Source organism: Neomonachus schauinslandi, chromosome 9 (assembly GCF_002201575.2).
Source record: "Neomonachus schauinslandi chromosome 9, ASM220157v2, whole genome shotgun sequence".
Lineage (NCBI taxonomy): Eukaryota > Metazoa > Chordata > Mammalia > Carnivora > Phocidae > Neomonachus > Neomonachus schauinslandi.
This window is the reverse complement of record NC_058411.1, coordinates 14,498,336-14,516,336: the sequence shown is the minus strand read 5'-3', so window position 1 is coordinate 14,516,336 and position 18,001 is coordinate 14,498,336. Positions and strand designations below refer to the sequence as shown.

Genomic DNA, 18,001 nt, shown 5'->3' with positions numbered 1-18,001 from the left:
TCTCTAAAAATATCCATATAGAGAAATAGCAGTTAAGACTTTTCCCAGTGTTTTCTATTTCAACATTTTTGCTTTGTACTTTGGTAAACCTGATTAGGTAAATATCATGGCTGTAAAATAAAAAGTCATCCTGTCACAGAATGTTTGTTAATTTTATTACTTTAGATAATTCAAAGAAACCAGATTTCTAGTCTTTGTTTTCTATGTTTACTCACAAATTTTAAAAAAATATATCCTGACAGAAGACAAGCCAGAGCTTAGTTCCAAATAAATAATAATAATAATCAAAACAATATAACTCAAGGGAAAAGTGTAAGAAAAAAGTTGGAATAAATTTTATTTGTAATATGAAAATAAAATCCCATTCTAAAGAATTCATTATTCTTCATTTCCTAGAAAACGAAAGATAGATTTTTTTTAAATTTTTTAATTTTTTTAAAGATTTTATTTATTTATTCATGAGAGACAGAGAGAAACAGAGGGAGAAGCAGGCTCCCAAGGAGCGGGAAGCCCGATGCAGGACTCGATCCCAGGACCCTGGGATCATGACCTGAGCCGAAGGCAGACGCTTAACCATCTGAGCCACCCAGGCGCCCTAGATTTTTTTTTTTTAAAGTGGACTAAACTAACTGTAAATCCAAACAAAGGTCTAACCTACCTGCCCTGTTGCCACATAGTCTTTCAAAGGATGAATGGCCAGGCAGAGAATATCATCATCATGACCCAGGTAAAAGCGCTGTGTGTTCTGCTGTCGATTGTAAATGACACCCACTGCTGCTACATGGTACACAATTTCACCAGTTTGAGTATAAAACAGATTACTTCGACAGTCATAACCTCTGTAACTGAAAATAGAAAACATATCATATAAAATTAACCGTAGCCTTTTATCTGGTAAATACAGACTATACAGAGTTTTACAAGATACTAAACAACTAAAACAAAATACAAGTATCTTGAATTCCATAAACTTTTATGAACTTCTCTGATTGCAAATAGCTAAATCCAAGCTATAATAATGAATGAAAAAAGGTGCAGAAAAATATATATAGTATACTACTACTTGCATAAGTGTATTATTAAATTTGTGTACTATAAAACAAAAATTGATGCTCTTTTACAAATGAAAGGGTATAGAACTGCTCTAGGAGGGTGAAAAATGATGCCTGGGAGGGCAGAGCTGGGAAGATTTTCTTTTTCTTTTTTTTTGAAGATATAATTGGTTTTATTAAAAGATTCATGAATCTGGCAGTCTCCCATCTAGCAAGCAGAGGGGAGCTCCCTGGGAGAAGGATATTCAAACTGTATGCTTTTATACGCATTGTTGAACCATGAGAATATATATTCCAAAAATGTTCAAACAACAATTTAAAAATATTATACACATCCAAAAAAAAAAAAGCTGAACCTTTTAAAAATGGTCAATACAATTCCATTTGTAGTAACCTTTCTTTGAGCTTCAAAGAAACTCAATGTACAATATGTAACTGTATGGAAATACTGCCTATTTTAACAATGGAGATAAAATATTCTTGCTAAATGAATCCTTTTTTAAATTCCTGAAAGCATTATCAGTCAGGTAAGAAAACGATTACTAGGTAGAAGGGACAGGAAGGGCTGAATTGGAGAACTGTTCTAGGATGAAATGTGAGACTTGTATTGCTGACGTTCTAAGAAAATCCAGAAACCATATTTTACTAAAATTAAAATATAAAAAATATATATATATAAAAAAAAATTAAAATATAAAGACTAAATGCAGGCTCCAAAAAAGGTCACAATATAATTCCAAATCAGAATTATTTAGGGGAGATAATAATCTCTTATATTTTACTTACTTTGTTTAAAGAGATCCATGTCTATAAATATTAATACTAAATTTTCATAAGATAAATTATTATAAACACTCATATAGTGCTTATTATGTGCAGGACAATATTCTAAGTCACCACAAACACTGACTTATTTACTCCTCATCAGAACCCTATGAAGTAGGTACTGTTACCTTCACTTTACAGATGGGGAAAGAGGCACAGAGAGGTAAAGTGATTTGCTCAAAGTCACACAGCTACTAAATGTGAACCAAGATGCAAACACATAAATGAAAAAGAGTTGTTTCATACCCGTGAACAAAGTGTAATCGAATACTATTTCCTGGAGCCCGCTCTCTTCTTTTAGAAGTACCACTTTTTTGTTTCTCCTTGTACTGTTCTTTAAGCTGAGGTAGATCTTCTTTGTAAACCTTTAAATAATGTACATAAGTAAAAATACTATTAGAATATAAATAAAGGTGTTCACAAATTCCTAATGTAACTTTCAGACACTTGGTTACTATTGGTCACTAAAGTTTTAACACTTATCTTAAATAGGAAGGTATTTTATGAAATTTCCTTCCTTGGAAATAACAAACTTACATTTTCTATGTATCACACTGACAAATATGTATTCAGTGCTTCACAAAATTCTTATACTTCATAAGAAAATATTCTAAAGAGAATAAATGGGAGTGTACTGTGACAAAAAGCTATAGGCAAACAGAATACAGGCATATTTGAAAATCATGTGATGGTAATAATTACCTGCCGACGATAGGTAAGCTGTGTCTCTTGTTCAATTTCAGAATCCAGCTCTGGAACATCAGACAGATCTGAATCTGATTCATCACTATTAGAGTCAGCCAGACTTTCTGCAGTTTTTAAAAAATGAAACATTACTTGTTTGAAGAACATTCATTTTCAAAACAGCACTGCAAAATTAATGATTAAGAGCTGTGCCAACTGACAGGGTGACAAGCCATAAAACAACAAATGAAATTATCTATTCAAGTGACACAGATGTCAGTAAACTGTACTACAGATTACCTCCCTCTTCACTCACTGCAAACTCAACACTACTTTAAGTTCCTTCACTGGCACCCAGTGGCTGCTACATCAAACTTAAATGTTGGTGCAAACATAAGTGAATATAACCTATAATTAACGTGAAAAATCTCTAGAAAATACTATATGCAACAAATGAATTGACATTAATTTTTCTTCGTGAAAAAACCATACATGAAACCTAGATACCTATCTCCCCATGAATATATTAAATGTTTGTTTTGATAATATAATGGTTTCTTCACTCATTGTTGGGTGGATTAAAATGCATGCAAAAGTACTTTGTATTGCATGCTCTGACATCTGACTCTAAACATATACGCCTAGTATTTTAATTTAAAATTTCCACTAGTAAATTTAAAATTTCCACTATACTGTTAATTATAAGGCTAGATTACACTTCAATAGTAAAATTGTTACTTTGGGGTTAGTGAAGTTTTTTGACAGAGAAATTCTTTAGGCAGTGTGTACTACTCACCTTGGGGTGCTATGTGAAGAGCATCTTTTAGTTTTCTTTCAGGAATAAATTTCCACTGAAAGACAGAGTGATCTGCTCCACCAATAGAAATAACCCACTGATAGTCATGTGACCACCTGACATTTGTTACGTGAGCCGAATGGCCAATATATTTTTTAAACTTGGCCCCTATAACAAAAATATGCCTTTAAATTGATAAACAAATGCCAACACATGAAAATACCACTTCAAACAACAATTTCTATCCCTGAACCACCAATACATCCTCCCTCCATTATCTTAATTATGATCAAAGGGTAAAAATATTAATTCAAAATTTGTTGAATGAACAAATGAATGAGTCTACATCAAAGGATGTAAATATTTGCTCTACTGATTCACAATATAATTTGGTAGGAACCACCAGGGTTGTGAGGCATTTTCTTACTGCTTTGAGAAAAGCCTGCAGCCACAAAGGCATCAACTATTTCCATATAAGGAAATTTGAATGTTCTGGCCTGAGGCCTTTGGTCCTAAGTGAAACTGAACCAGTCTACTCCACCCCCAGTACTCCCTAGTCCTAGCAGCCAGAGGATCCTTTTAAAACTTAAGCCATCAATAAAATACTTTCAAACTTAATACAGCAACATATAAAGAGGAATACACAACATGACCAAAAGGGATTTATGCCAGGAATGCAGGTTGCTTCAATAGTCAAAAATCAATGTAATACACCATATTCATCAAAATAAAATATGCCCAGTTGTCCCAAAAAAACTGTCCCTTATAGTAATTCTTTAAATTTATATGTTTTGTATAATGTTCTTCAACGTAAGTTTGTCTAATGTGTTTCTTCATGATTAGATTCAGATGGTGTGTTTTTTGGCATACGTGATATTGTACCCTTTTGGATACATCATTTCAAGGGGCACAGTTCTATCATTAGTGATGTTAAGTTGTATCATTTGGTTAAGGTGGTATACACCAAATTTCTCTAACTGTAAAGGAACTACCTAACTTTGTGGTTAATTTAAAAAAAAATCTGTGTGATGACAAGAACCATTTTTGTGGTTCTAAGTTCAGAAAATATTCTCTATATCCTGCTAGGATAAACCTGATATTTGACAACATATACACACCTCTGTTAGAGTATACTGGATACAGTAATGTTTGGCTTCATTTTGAGAATGTTTTAAATTTTTAAATTAAGTTATAGAAGTCCTGTCAGGATGACGAAGCTCCATCAATCAAAATCTGGAGATAAACTTTCACATTGGCCATGAATTTAGGGATAGCCATCTTAATCAAAGCATAAAAGATTTGACCAAAACTCATCTAAATTACAATTTGCTGCTTAATAGCAATGCTGTTATTTTAGGAACCAATTTTTTTATGCAGCTTAATAGAAGTGACTTTCTAGATGGGTAACTTGCCACAGTTCACCTAGGAAAGTCTAATAAGGTAAGATTTAGTCCCATCCCTCTATATGAGAATGCATTATTTGCCCATGAAGAGGACTTAGGCTATTACTTTCTTTGATGGGGTCTTTTAAGTACTCTTAGCCACCAGAGAGTCTTAAAAGGTAAAGCCAGAGATTCCAGGAAACCAAATTCCAAGTTTTTAAGATGTACTAACATTGTCATGTTTAGGTACATGACAATGTTAGGTATATGAGCCACTATTCGAATTAACCAAACTGGGCAATAGCCCCAAGAGAGGTGTAAATAATCCTATAAGCCTCTTCCAAATTATATTCTGTGACTTTTTAAAGATCAATCCCTCTCTAAGAAAGAACCAAGGCAGGGCGCCTGGGTGGCTCAGTCGTTAAGCGTCTGCCTCTGGCTCAGGTCAGGATCCCAGGGTCCTGGAATCGAGCCCTGCATCGGGCTCCCTGCTCTGCAGGAGGCCTGCTTCTCCTTTCCCACTCTCCCTGCTTGTGTTCCCTCTCTTGCTGTGTCTCTCTCTGTCAAATAAATAAATAAAAAATCCTAAAAAAAAAAAAAAAAAAACCCAAGGCAGCTTAACAAAAAAATTGTAGAATAAGTCTAAGGGAAACCAATTATTTCTAATCAAAGGGACTATTTTAATAATTATCTAATAACCAGAACTGCTTAACTATGATAAACAGATATTTTAAAAGTGAACTAAATGTAACATCTTTCATCAAGTGACTCTGACTCACCAAGACCAAGTATATTGTCCTACATGTCTCCAGAACTCCCTGTGATTACACTTATGACACTGAAAAGTAATGGTCTATTTACTTATTAATTCTTGTAATAAACTATAAGCTCCTTAGGACAGGATGGCATCTTGTTTACTCTATATCCCTAGTGCCTGGTATGTAGGAAATATTCATTAAATACCTGAAGAAAGAGAAAGAAAGAAAAAGAAAGACAAAGATTTCATTTCCCTTTACTATGCCTGTATAGTTGAGTTGGAATACCAGATTGTAGAGGAGGGAAGAAGAGTAGTGAAGGAAATGAGAGGGCATGAACATGACTCCAACCCTTTTAATTATAAAAGGGGACAAAAGTATGATGTGTAAAGAATACTGGAGTTGAAATAAAAAGACTAGAGCTAAGTGTCAGCTTGATGGCTTAACAGCACAGAAGCTTGAGCACATCACTTAACCTTTCTTGGACTCCGTTTCCATCCTAATATAAATTAGGTTATAAGCTCTCCAAGTCCCTTAACTGTGAAAACTCTGGCCCATGACAGGAAATGATAAAAGAACAGTTAAGGCTTAAAGAGTGTGTCATCAAACAACTGGTATCTCAGAGAGAAGATTTATCAAAGCAAGCTAGAATGGTCGTAGAAACTTTCCTAATTTAAAGGAGAAGGGGATGATAATTCTTGGTGAGGGTAAAGCAATATACTGAAATATTTGTTTTGATGATCCCATTTCTTTTCTAATTTGTTTTAAAGTACATTTTAACACAAAATTAATATGATCTAAATCTCTTCAAAAATTATAGCAATATGACAAAAGATTTTTTCCCATTTAACTATGTTTTAATGAATTTAATCCTTTTTTTTTTAAGATTTTTAAAAAATTTTTTTATCGCTTCTTGGCCTTTTGGCTAAGATCAAGTGTAGATTTTTTTAAGTAATCTCTACACCCAATGTGGGGCTTGAACTTGCAACCCCAAGATCAAGAGTCACATGCTCCTCAGATTGAGCCAGTCAGCCACTCTGACCTTAATACTTTTTTATAAAATATATGAGACTATCTTTCTAACCTTAGTGTAATAATATTTTAAAACACAAAACCAAACTATTCATTAAAAAAAGAGATAAACAGATTCGACTACATTAACAACTGGTCAAGAAAAGACAGTAATTATTATAGTAAGTCATTGTGATAATTATAGTAAGTCATAAACTGGGAAAAGACATTTGCAACCCATAAAAATTACAAATCATTTGTATCTAGAGTATTGGAAAAAACTTCAAAAAATTAGTAAAAGAAAACAACTCTATAGAAAAATAGGCAAGAGATATTAACCTGTATTTGACAGAAGAGGAGAGGAAATGCAGAAAACCAAAAAATAATGGGAAAGATGATCAATCTCATTAGTTAGACAAATGTAAATTAAGACCACAATGTGACATCATTTATACTAATTAGATTTACACAAATTAAAAAGTGTGGCAGTGCCAAGTACTGAAAAGGATGTGGATCAACAGGGTTTTTAAAATGGTATAACTACTTTGGGAAAAAAGTTGGCATTTTCTTATAAATTCTCTATGACCCAGCAATTTCACTCCTAAGTATACATCTTTGAGAAATTTGCATCTAATAGCAAATGTCCATCATAGGAGAATAAATGCATTAATCATATCATATATTCACAACACAGTATTTTATCACCAGGAAGAATACACTAGAACTACATGCAACAATATGAATGAATCTTAGAACACAAGTCCTGAGTAAATCTCCAACATAAATATGTTTTTGTTTGATGTTTGTTTTTCCAATGAATTTTCTTATCAAATCTAAAGAAAGATTTTTATCAAATATAAATTTTCATTTGTCAAGGAGTAGAGAGAAAGTTTTGGCAACTAGTAATAGTGATGGAGGTGTTAGCTTACAGCAACCCTGCCTTCATCTCTCCATCCTCCTGTACTCCCACCTCCTCACCCTTTACCATAGCCAATGTGCTGCTGCCGGGGAAGAGTCTGATCATTTGAGAGAAATTACTGTGAAGAGCAAAAGAATTTAGATAGAAAGAGGATAATAATAGGGGGAAAAAGGAGAAGTAATGCTTTGGGCTAGGATTCAAGGGGACTAAATGTGAAAGAGGATCATTCTCATTGAGCTAATCTCATACATTTTGTGTGTGAATTACAATGATTCTACAATATAAGCTACTTCGATTATTTAACTTCCACATTTTGTAAATGTTGCACTTCTTAGAATGTAATGGATATTACTTAAGTAGATATCTAAGATGTACTACTACAGTAGACACACTCTTTTCCCAAACTTAAGTTGGATTAGTAACACAACTTAATGTATGAAAGAATGTACAACATCATAACTAATGTAAAAGGTAATTTTTCTAGTAATACTAACTTTATGCAAGTATGTGAATTCAATAAACACAGAATCTTAAAATATTTCTAATTCTTTAAAGATGCAGTAGTTATATTCTATCTTCTGTTTTCCCAATTACTTACACAGTCTCAAGCTAACTCACAAGTGCCTAGAAATAAAAACCCTTACCATAAAATAAATTTCTCACAAATATCTAACAAAAAGAAAAATAAGGAAAACAATTTATATTCTTGAAGCAGTGACTGAACAATACTAATTTTTCTGAGACTTCAGTAAAATATTCCCACAATTCAGATTACTACACATTTTAAAAATGAAATAAAATTACTGTGCAAGAAAAATACTGTCAATAAACTGCAAAACATAAAAACTGTCAATAAATCCCATTCACTTGACTAAGAATGCTCGGAAAATTTGTTTTTGCACAGAGTCAGTATATGAAACACTGAGTAGAAGCAATGTCTAAGATTAAGATCATCGTGATCAATCTTACTGAATCTCACACACTTTCTACTAAGCAAGTCTCATTTTGAGTCCTAATAAAATTTGTTGTGCCTAGTGACTCTCATGTCCTGGCTACATGGTGGGACCCAGAAATAGGGTATTTTAATTATTAGAGAATTATGTAGTCTTTATTAACACACTTAGCATTACATATGGATGCAATTTCACATGCAACTAGGAAGCTGACACCCTGCAAGTAGGAATCAACAACATGGCATTAGGTGGCAATATCTGGAATTTACTACTTTATTGTAAAGGCACAAGAGAAATGCTAGCATAGACTTCTGGGAAAATCAGCCCCTTAAGTTTGACATCAATGAACTACCTATTTAAATACAACTATTCCAGCTATATTCCCATAATCACCTTTTAATGAAATGCAATTTAACATTCATTCAAAAGCTCTTATCAACAACCAGGTAAAAAAATCATTACTACTTTTGCTACAGATGTTAATGCTCTAGTAATACACTCACTGCACCTAATCTAAAGCTCCATACTATAGGAGAGAATTCTTTGAAAACTAAATCTCAGAAAAAACTTTGCTTTCCCAGAACAGTAAAAATGCTTTTTTAAAAAAAAACAGCTATGATGAGGAGCGTGCCTGGCTGGCTCAGTCAGTAGAGCATGCAACTCTTGATCTCAGGGTCGTGAGTTCAAGCCCCATGTTGGGACAAGTTTACTGAAAAAAAATAAAAAATAAAAAATAAAATGTGTGTCAACCATACTTAACAAAGTAAAAAAAAAAAGTTTAAAAAAAGCTATAATAAAAATTACTTTATGCCCTGCTTTATTTCTGGTTTCTAGAAAACTAATTTCCTGATACTAATTTTGTATCCATGTACTTATTTTAGAACTTATGGACTTGTTATAAGCTGACTCAAATACTTTATGGAACAAGGCATGGGATAAATAAATAACTAATATAGCATTTCATTTAATTATCCCTAAGTCTATGAACAGAATGATTAATATCATTTAAGAAGAGATCCAAGAAAAAAAGGTGATATATAAAATGTGTAGAAAATAACCAATAAGACCCCTTATTTTTCTTTCTTTCTTTTTCAGATTTTTTAATTTATTTATTTGATAGAGAGAGACACAGTGAGAGAGGGAACACAAGTAGGGGGAGGGGGAGAGGGAGAAGCAGGCTCCCTGCTGAGCAGAGAGCCGGATAAGGGGCTCAATCCCAGGACTCTGGGACCATGACCTGAGCCAAAGGCAGCCGCTTAACCAACTCAGCCACCCAGGTGCCCCAAGACCCCTTATTTTTCTTACTCTGTCATACAAAGTATACAAATGTCAAAACAATATATGTTAAGGATCTAAGCAAAAAACACACCTGTATAAGAAAACCAACCAACCAACCAACAGGTTCTAAACTGTGACCTGAACTTGTATTTTGAAAGAAAAGATACCTTTTCTCAAACAAGGATATCGGAATAATTTTATAATTCCATAGTCATCAGCTGTAACTAAAACTTGGCCAATATAATTTCCATCTACTGAATTTATGTCATTGATATCTGAATACTTGGGCCAAATTCCATTTACTTCAAGGCCTGAAACACATGTCCATGAAGCCCAATGAACACCTTTTATTTCTTCGTTTGTCACTTCTTTTCCTCCTAAAAAGAAATCATAGTCTTAATTAAGAAGTTATTTAATTTTTTCTCAAATATACTGGTAAGTTATAAATACCTGATAAATTATACTGATAACATGGTGAACTCCAAAATTTAAGTATCTTCCTACTACAGTTAAAGGAGAGTATTATGAATAAGTAGGTGAATATGGTAAGGAGAGAAGAAAGTTAAATGCAAGGAATTAAAAAAAAAAGCTACTACCAAAATTATACAGAGACACACACCGATTGGATTCTAATATAGCTCAGCAGGTTCACTCATGTGGAGAATAAACAACCCTATTAAAATCATGCTAGATTAGTGACAACAGGTAAGTCAGAAGAACAAGTAAAAGCTATATGAAAGTGGCAAATCAGCTATTAAGTAAGAAATCTAAGAAGATGCATGGGTGGGAAAAAAAACTGAAAAGGACCAAGAGGGATGGATGAGCAAGGAATAATACATTAGGGAACTGGACTTTAGGATTCAGTCACTTTTCATTACAAACAGATTATTAATGAAAAACTGTTGGGCAGATGCATTAATTATGTACCTAGTCTTATTAAGTTGTTGGAAAACAGTGACTAATTCACTAAGTATCATACTAAATGACGTTTTTGACGTTGCTTTTATTCTTTTAAAAAATCTTTGATGGAAACTGTTTTTCAAATTTAGTTTGTTAGCTATATTATGGATACTCGCAAAATTTATTTGAGGTAACCAAAAAAACCTCAATTTGTGGTCAGACATTTTTAGTAATTATATTTAGTTAATTAGCTCCACCCATAAAAATGGCATTTTGACTTTATAATATACACTAGGACTTTACCAAATACTACTCACTCACATAGCATGGAATTCGACATAAAGTAGGTCTGTCTTAGATCTTCCAAGCAAAGTTTTAATTACAAAGGATTAAAATATAAAGGATTTCAATATAATAGGACAGCCTTATAGAAAGATCACAATGATTAGCTCAGATCTTCTTTAATTTCCTATAATCAAATGTATTTTACATTCTTCTCCTCAAATTCTAAAATATTTTATATAGGCACTAAAAATCTACAAATTACATACAATTTATTAGAAACTTTTACCTGGCATTCTATAAAAAAGTCTTTTCCCATTTCCATCATTTGTCTGTAAATATCTACTGTCTGAGGACCAGTCCAGATGAGTGATGAAACTAAGTGATCCAACACATTCCCCCAATTTTTTATAACGTTGCGCAACGCCGTAGATATCAACTGAGCTGTCATTACATCCAACAGCAAGGTAAGTTCCATCTGGTGAGTACTTTAACTCATGAATCGCCTCCTTCCTATCTTTAATATGTACAACTTCGGTCATATCTCTGCAAACAAAAAATAATGATAACACATGAAATCAAGTCATTACAGAATTAGTTCAGTTTCAAATGTGTCTAAAATGGCTGGAAGGCTACATCAAGTATTTATAAATCACAAAGCAAATATACATGAGATAAATATTAATTCAGGAACAATTACTTTGTTGAACAAAAATATATGAGGACAACATATGCTGAAAGTAAAGGAAAATGCTGAATTTCAGTTCTTTAATTACTTTAAAGTAGTTTAAAGATTCATTCTAAGTTTCCAGAGTCATACAATAAAGGAGATAAAGTCACAGATTTTTATGATGAAGCTCCTTGGAAATACTGAGTTTATGAAAAATGTATAATTATAAACACAGTGATTTTCAAATAAATTTTTGTAATGAGACAAATGTATAAAATTACATTCAGGAAATAAAGTAAAGAGGAATTGATTTGTATTATTTCAGTAACACATTTGAATGCTTATCTTTATATAGCTACACTATTTTTATTTCAACTTTGACCTTTTTTAATACAAATTCTTCCCAATTAGAGACCATGTCAACAGTAAAGTTAAACACTTTTTCACTGATTCCTTATAATTGAGTTTCCAAAATAATACAGGTATTGGTAACAGTCATACAAATGGATAAACACTTAGTTTAACACCACTGAATTTCCAAAGTTGTGAGGAGTTGGTGGGGAGGAGAACAGGGAGGCAGTGAAGGAGAAGGGGCAGGAGGAAGTAAGAATTCTTATTTCCAATTAGTGTCAAGAACTTTTTTCCATTTAAATTTTGCATTACCCACCTGAAATGCTCCATGTAGATAATTTTTTTTAAAGTTTAAATGGATATTTCTCAATTTTTAAGGTTTCTAAGTGGACAATTTAAAGCAATCAAACTCAATTTTTTTTTTCAGTAACACTAACATTAGTTTTAGTTGTTTTTTAGGCACATGGGATACAAAGATGAACTCATCTTCTGTGAGAGAGGGATAGAAAGTACTGTACTTTACAAGTGATAAAATGTTGTGAGTGCTCAAAAGGTATGTGGGAAATTCTATAAGAAATACTGAAAAGGGTTAAGACTAGACTAAAGGCAGGAAGGGACCAAGGAAGAATGGCATCTATATTTTGAGCATAAAACCTGAGGATCTGGCTAAGAATAAAAGATGAGGAAAGGTTTTCTAAGAAGAAGACACAGCACATCTGGAGAATAGTAGATACTACAATGTGGATATAAGACTATGTGGGACAAGTAGTGACTTGATGGGGTTAAAGAGATAAACTGAAGACAATGTGTGACAGATCTGACGTGTTGCCAAGGAATGTGGGCTCTACCCTGGTGTTAATCATATAAAGTAAGAGATGAAAATCAGCCCCTTAACTACATAAAAGGGGATCAAAACAAGACAAATGAAGAAAAAACCTTTTTTAAAAAAAAGCTTTCCTGCAACAAACTGAGGGTTGCTGGAGTGGTGGGGATTGGGAGGGATGGGGTGGCTGGGTGATAGACATTGGGGAGGGTATGTGCTATGGTGAGCGCTGTGAATTGTGTAAGACTGTTGAATCACAGACCTGTACCTCTGAAACAAATAATACATTGTATGTTTAAAAAAAAAAAAAAGAAGATAGTAGGAAGGGAAAAATGAAGGGGGGGAAATCGGAGGGGGAGACGAACCAGGAGAGACTATGGACTCTGAAAAACAAACTGAGGGTTCTAGAGGGGAGGGGGGTGGGGGGAGGGGTTAGCCTGGTGATGGGTATTAAAGAGGGCACATACTGAATGGAGCACTGGGTGTTATACGCAAACAATGAATCATGGAACACTACATCAAAAACTAATGATGTAATGTATGGTGACTAACATAACATAATAAAAAATGTTAAAAAAATAAAAATAAATAAAAAAAATTTTAAAAAAGCTTTCCTGGTCAACATCACTTTTGCCTTAAACCCTGCAACTTACAAGGTTCTCCACCTAAGCACAGACTTGTGCAATTACTTCTACCTTTCCCAGTGACCCCTTCCTTCATGTTTTAATAAAGTCCACGCATCTGATTCCCCTTTCTCCATATTTAATCCATCCACCTACCCATCCATATCTACAAAGAACAAGATTTTTAAGAAAACATCTAAGACACTATTTCATAGCTTTTACTTTTTATGCCTCCTTTATTAAAGATTTTATCATTCTAATTTTGTTCACAAACATTAATTTAAATGTTCCCTGAAAATTCTTCAGGACTATTTTGGTATATACATAGCCTTTTTTCTAGAGACTTAATTGCTCCCAAGTAATGAGAGAAGTAAGTGTGGTTTATGTCCTTGTTCACCAACACACACACAGGTGCGCACGCACATGTGAACACACACACACAATTCTGATGGACTCTTTTCCAGTATGTATTATGCTACTACATCAACATTATGAATTGTGACTATCTTCTCTCATGAAGAAGTTTGACAAACTTACAGGAAAGAAGACTATTAGATGAAAGTGTATTAATTTTTAAAAATTCTCAATTAAGTCTTCTGGAAAACTGATGTGTGAATTCCATGGTTTCTTTAGGAAACAGAGGGAGGCCGTCCAAAGCCTGGGAATATTCATACATTAGCAATTTGTAACACATCACAGAAGTAAAGTACAGTGTTGATCACAGCGTAGAACAGACAGTTGTTTGTTAGTGGAGACAGACCAAAGGAAGTAGAATTTAAACTTCATTCTGAGGAATTAATGAGATTTAGCTTAGCAGAAGCCAGGAATTGGGAGGTGAAGGGCCCACGTTCCAACAGAGATGTGAAAGAGCTGACAGCAAGACTGAAGCTCTGCTTGTTGTCAATAAAGTGTAGCTGGACTGACAACAAGCAGAGGGGTTAGAGTGTGAGATGAGTCTGATGAGACAGGCTAAGGGAAAATCATAAAAGGCCTCACAAATCTTAAGATTTTTGGCCTTAATTTATGAGTTTAAGTTAGGGGAGGATGAATCAATTAGATCACTTGTCTGATTTGACAGTAAAAAACAAATCCAGGTAGTAGAACAGTAGGATTAAGACTAATTAGAAGGCTATTACAGATGGTGGTTGTTCAGACTTCCGAAAGAAGTGAAATTTTTTAAAATATATAGTATTATAGTCTATACTATTATACTATAAAATATATAGTATATGTTAAAGATATTGTAATTTTAATCTTACAAACATTAATTAAAATGTTTCTGAAAATGAGGCAAGTAAAATCAACAGAATGTGATGGGGATTGGACATGGTGGGTTAGAGAGAGAGAGGTAACAACCATAATTCCTAGGTTTCCGCTTGGTACAAGAACCTGGACAATGGTGCCATCCCCAGAACAGGGCCCACAGACAGAAGATCAGCCTGGGAGGGAGGATCAGAAGTTCAGTTTTGGAAATGCTGAATTGCAGATGCCTTTGAGACATCCAAGTGATGTTAAATAAACAAATGGATATACACAACTGAAGTTCAGTGGAGAGATCAGGGCCAGAACTAGGTATCTGGGACCATCAGGCTACAGGTGGTAACTGAAGCTGGAGGCAGGATGAGATCACCTAGGGGAAGAACAGAAGAACAGAAAGCCCAGGTCTGAGCTTTGAGGCCCTCCAATACTTACTGGTAGGCAGAAGATAAATTAGCCTATAAAGAAAATGGAAGCAGGAAAAGTTAGCTGAAAAGAGAAAGAGAATTAATATCCAAAGCCTGGGAAGAGAATGCTCTGAGAAGGAGCAAGTGGTTAAGGGGGCCATATACTGCTGAGAATCAACCTAGATGCAAAGTGAAAAATGTTTCCTGGCTTTAGTGACAGAGTACTATTAGCAAGAATGTTTCAATGTAAAGATGAAGGCCAAAGCTATACTGCATTGTGGGTATTAAGTCAATAATTGGAAAAAAACAGTAAATTACATAGTTTTTTGAGAATTTTACTGTGAAAGAGTAGAAATGTGATATAACTAGAGGGCATTTAGACTTGAGGTAGGAATTTTAAGACAGGATATACTTGAACATGTTTTTTAATTAATTAATTTTAAGATTTATTTATTCGAGAGAGAGCATGTGAGTGTGGGGGGAGGTGGGAAGAGGAAGAGAGAGAATCTCAAGCAGACTCACTGCTGAGTGCAGAGCCCGACAAGGGGCTCGATCCCTGAACCCCAAGATCATGACCTGAGCCATAATCAAGAGTCGGATGCTCAACTGACTGAGCCACCCAGCACCCTAATTGAGCATGTTTTGATAGTGCTCTTTCAGGGGAGGGCTACAGAGGGACAAAAACCTTTGATGTGAAAAAATAATGGACATATACAAAGTTACTTTTTAAAGCCAGGAACAACTTTTGGGACTTAATTATTCCCAAGAAATGGAACAGACAAAATGTAAGTAGGTTGAAAAAAGTTTTTAAATGAATGTATAATCACTTAGGGAAAAACTCTCCTAATCCTTTTGCAGTTAATATAAGTAGTGACACTGTCAGAAAGAGACAAATGGCTAGCTGCTGGAAGAATATGAAATGAAAATGCGGGCACCTAGGTGGCTCAGTCGTTAAGCATCTGCCTTCAGCTCAGGTCATGGTCCTGGGATCGAGTCCGCATCAGGCTCCCTGTTTGGCGGGAAGCCTGCTTCTCCCTCTCCTGCTTCCCCTGCTTGTGTTCCCTCTCTCGCTGTGTCTCTCTTTATCAAATAAATAAAATCTTTAAAAAAAATAAAAAAATAAAATGAAAATGCTTTTACAACTAAAGTCTATCCCATACTCTTCAGGAAACTTTATTCTATCCCCAGGAAATTTATTAATTTATTTATTGTGCTTATCAAGCTCTTCCACTCAAGTCTTCCTATGAGAATAAATGAGTGACTCTGAGGAGTTTGGTGTGGATAATACCATGCAGCCCAATACAAGTCAAAGTTTTACATATATGAATCTTTTAATTTGAAAAATATTTGCATTTTTTCATTTGATTCCATGATATGTTTAACATAAAATTGGTAACATTGGCAATTGCACTACTAGGTATTTACCCCAAAGATACAAATGTAGGGATCCGAAGGGGAATGTGCACCCCGATGTTTATAGCAGCAATGTCCACAATAGCCAAACTGTGGAAAGAGCCAAGATGTCCATCGACAGATGAATGGATAAAGAAGATGTGGTATATATATACAATGGAATATTATGCAGCCATCAAAAGGAATGAGATCTTGCCATTTGCAACGACGTGGATGGAACTGGAGGGTGTTATGCTGAGCGAAATAAGTCAATCAGAGAAAGACATGTATCATATGACCTCACTGATATGAGGAATTCTTAATCTCAGGAAACAAACTGAGGGTTGCTGGAGTGGTGGGGGGTGGGAGGGATGGGGTGACTGGGTGATAGACACTGGGGAGGGTATGTGCTATGGTGAGCGCTGTGAATTGTGCAAGACTGTTGAATCACAGATCTGTACCTCTGAAACAAATAATACATTATCTGTTTAAAAAAAAAAAGAAGATAGCAGGAGAGGAAGAATGAAGGGGGGGAAATCGGAGGGGGAGATGAACCATGAGAGACGATGGACTCCGAAAAACAAACTGAGGGTTCTAGAGGGGAGGGGGATGGGAGGATGGGTTAGCCTGGTGATGGGTATTAAAGAGAGCATGTTCTGCATGGAGCACTGGGTGTTATACGCAAATAATGAATCATGGAACACTACATCAAAAACTAATGATGTAATGTATGGTGATTAACATAATAAAAAACAAAAAAACAAAATAAAATAAAATTGGTAACATTTTTTATCAAAAGGAAGAGATGCTCTAGAAGTTATGTGACTTTGTGTTGGCACATCACCTTGTACCCCAAATTTAGAATCAGTGTGTTAGGATCTGAATCTATTCTATGTTTCTCCAATCACAATGTAACTACTCCTGTGAGGGTACTTTAATACTGCTATACTTATGAAGTCTGCTTCATGATATGAAGAATATGTACTGCAAACCAAGAAGAAACAGTGACCAGGTAAATCTAGGATTAAGAATCTTTTGTGAGTTAAAATTTTGTGGTTAAGCTACAAAGGCATTTAATAGGTATAATCACCATTCCAATGGTCCTGTCAGCAATGTTGGACTCAGTTGCTGAAATAATGACTTATTAGAGATAAGAACTTATTCACCCAGTTACTTGCATACAATAATTGAAAAGGCAAGTAAATGTACAATTACCAAAAATAATCACTATTTTTTAATGCATAGAAGCTATATGAGAGGAACTCTTAGGGGTTTTACAAGCATCTTAAATTCTTGTTGCAAAACAATGTCAATGTACTTATGCCACTGAAGTTTGAAAGATGGTTAAAATGGTAAATTTTATATTATATGTATTTTATCACAATTAAAAAAGTAGTACAAGAGAAAAATCTCAAATCTCATTGTAAAAATCTGTCCCAAAAAGAGAGTCAGCAACTAGAGAAACTCAGAGGTACAAGAGAACATGATGTATCTGAAGCAGCAAAAGATATTTTATACAGTTGAAAGAAAGAGACTGAGGCAGAAAGAAACAGGCTGGAGAGATGGGTACTACTGGCTATGTTAAGGATTATGAACTTCAACCTAAGGACAGTGTAAAGCTTTTATCATATTTTAGAAAGA

General features: G+C 34.3%; 1 protein-coding gene across 3 annotated transcripts in view; it reads right to left on the bottom strand.

Annotated features, from left to right (window-relative positions):
- The window catches only part of EML5 (EMAP like 5), a 162,384-nt gene that overhangs the window by 79,658 nt on the left and 64,725 nt on the right, over positions 1-18,001 (bottom strand). For all 3 annotated transcript variants that reach the window (XM_021679813.1, XM_044918168.1, XM_044918167.1), the window contains exons 9-14: positions 11,127-11,383; positions 9,823-10,032; positions 3,358-3,525; positions 2,580-2,686; positions 2,124-2,242; positions 659-845 (exon numbers count right to left, since the gene is read on the bottom strand). In XM_021679813.1, the coding sequence (XP_021535488.1) occupies positions 659-845; positions 2,124-2,242; positions 2,580-2,686; positions 3,358-3,525; positions 9,823-10,032; positions 11,127-11,383 (1,048 nt within the window). The remainder of the gene's footprint in view (positions 1-658; positions 846-2,123; positions 2,243-2,579; positions 2,687-3,357; positions 3,526-9,822; positions 10,033-11,126; positions 11,384-18,001) is intronic.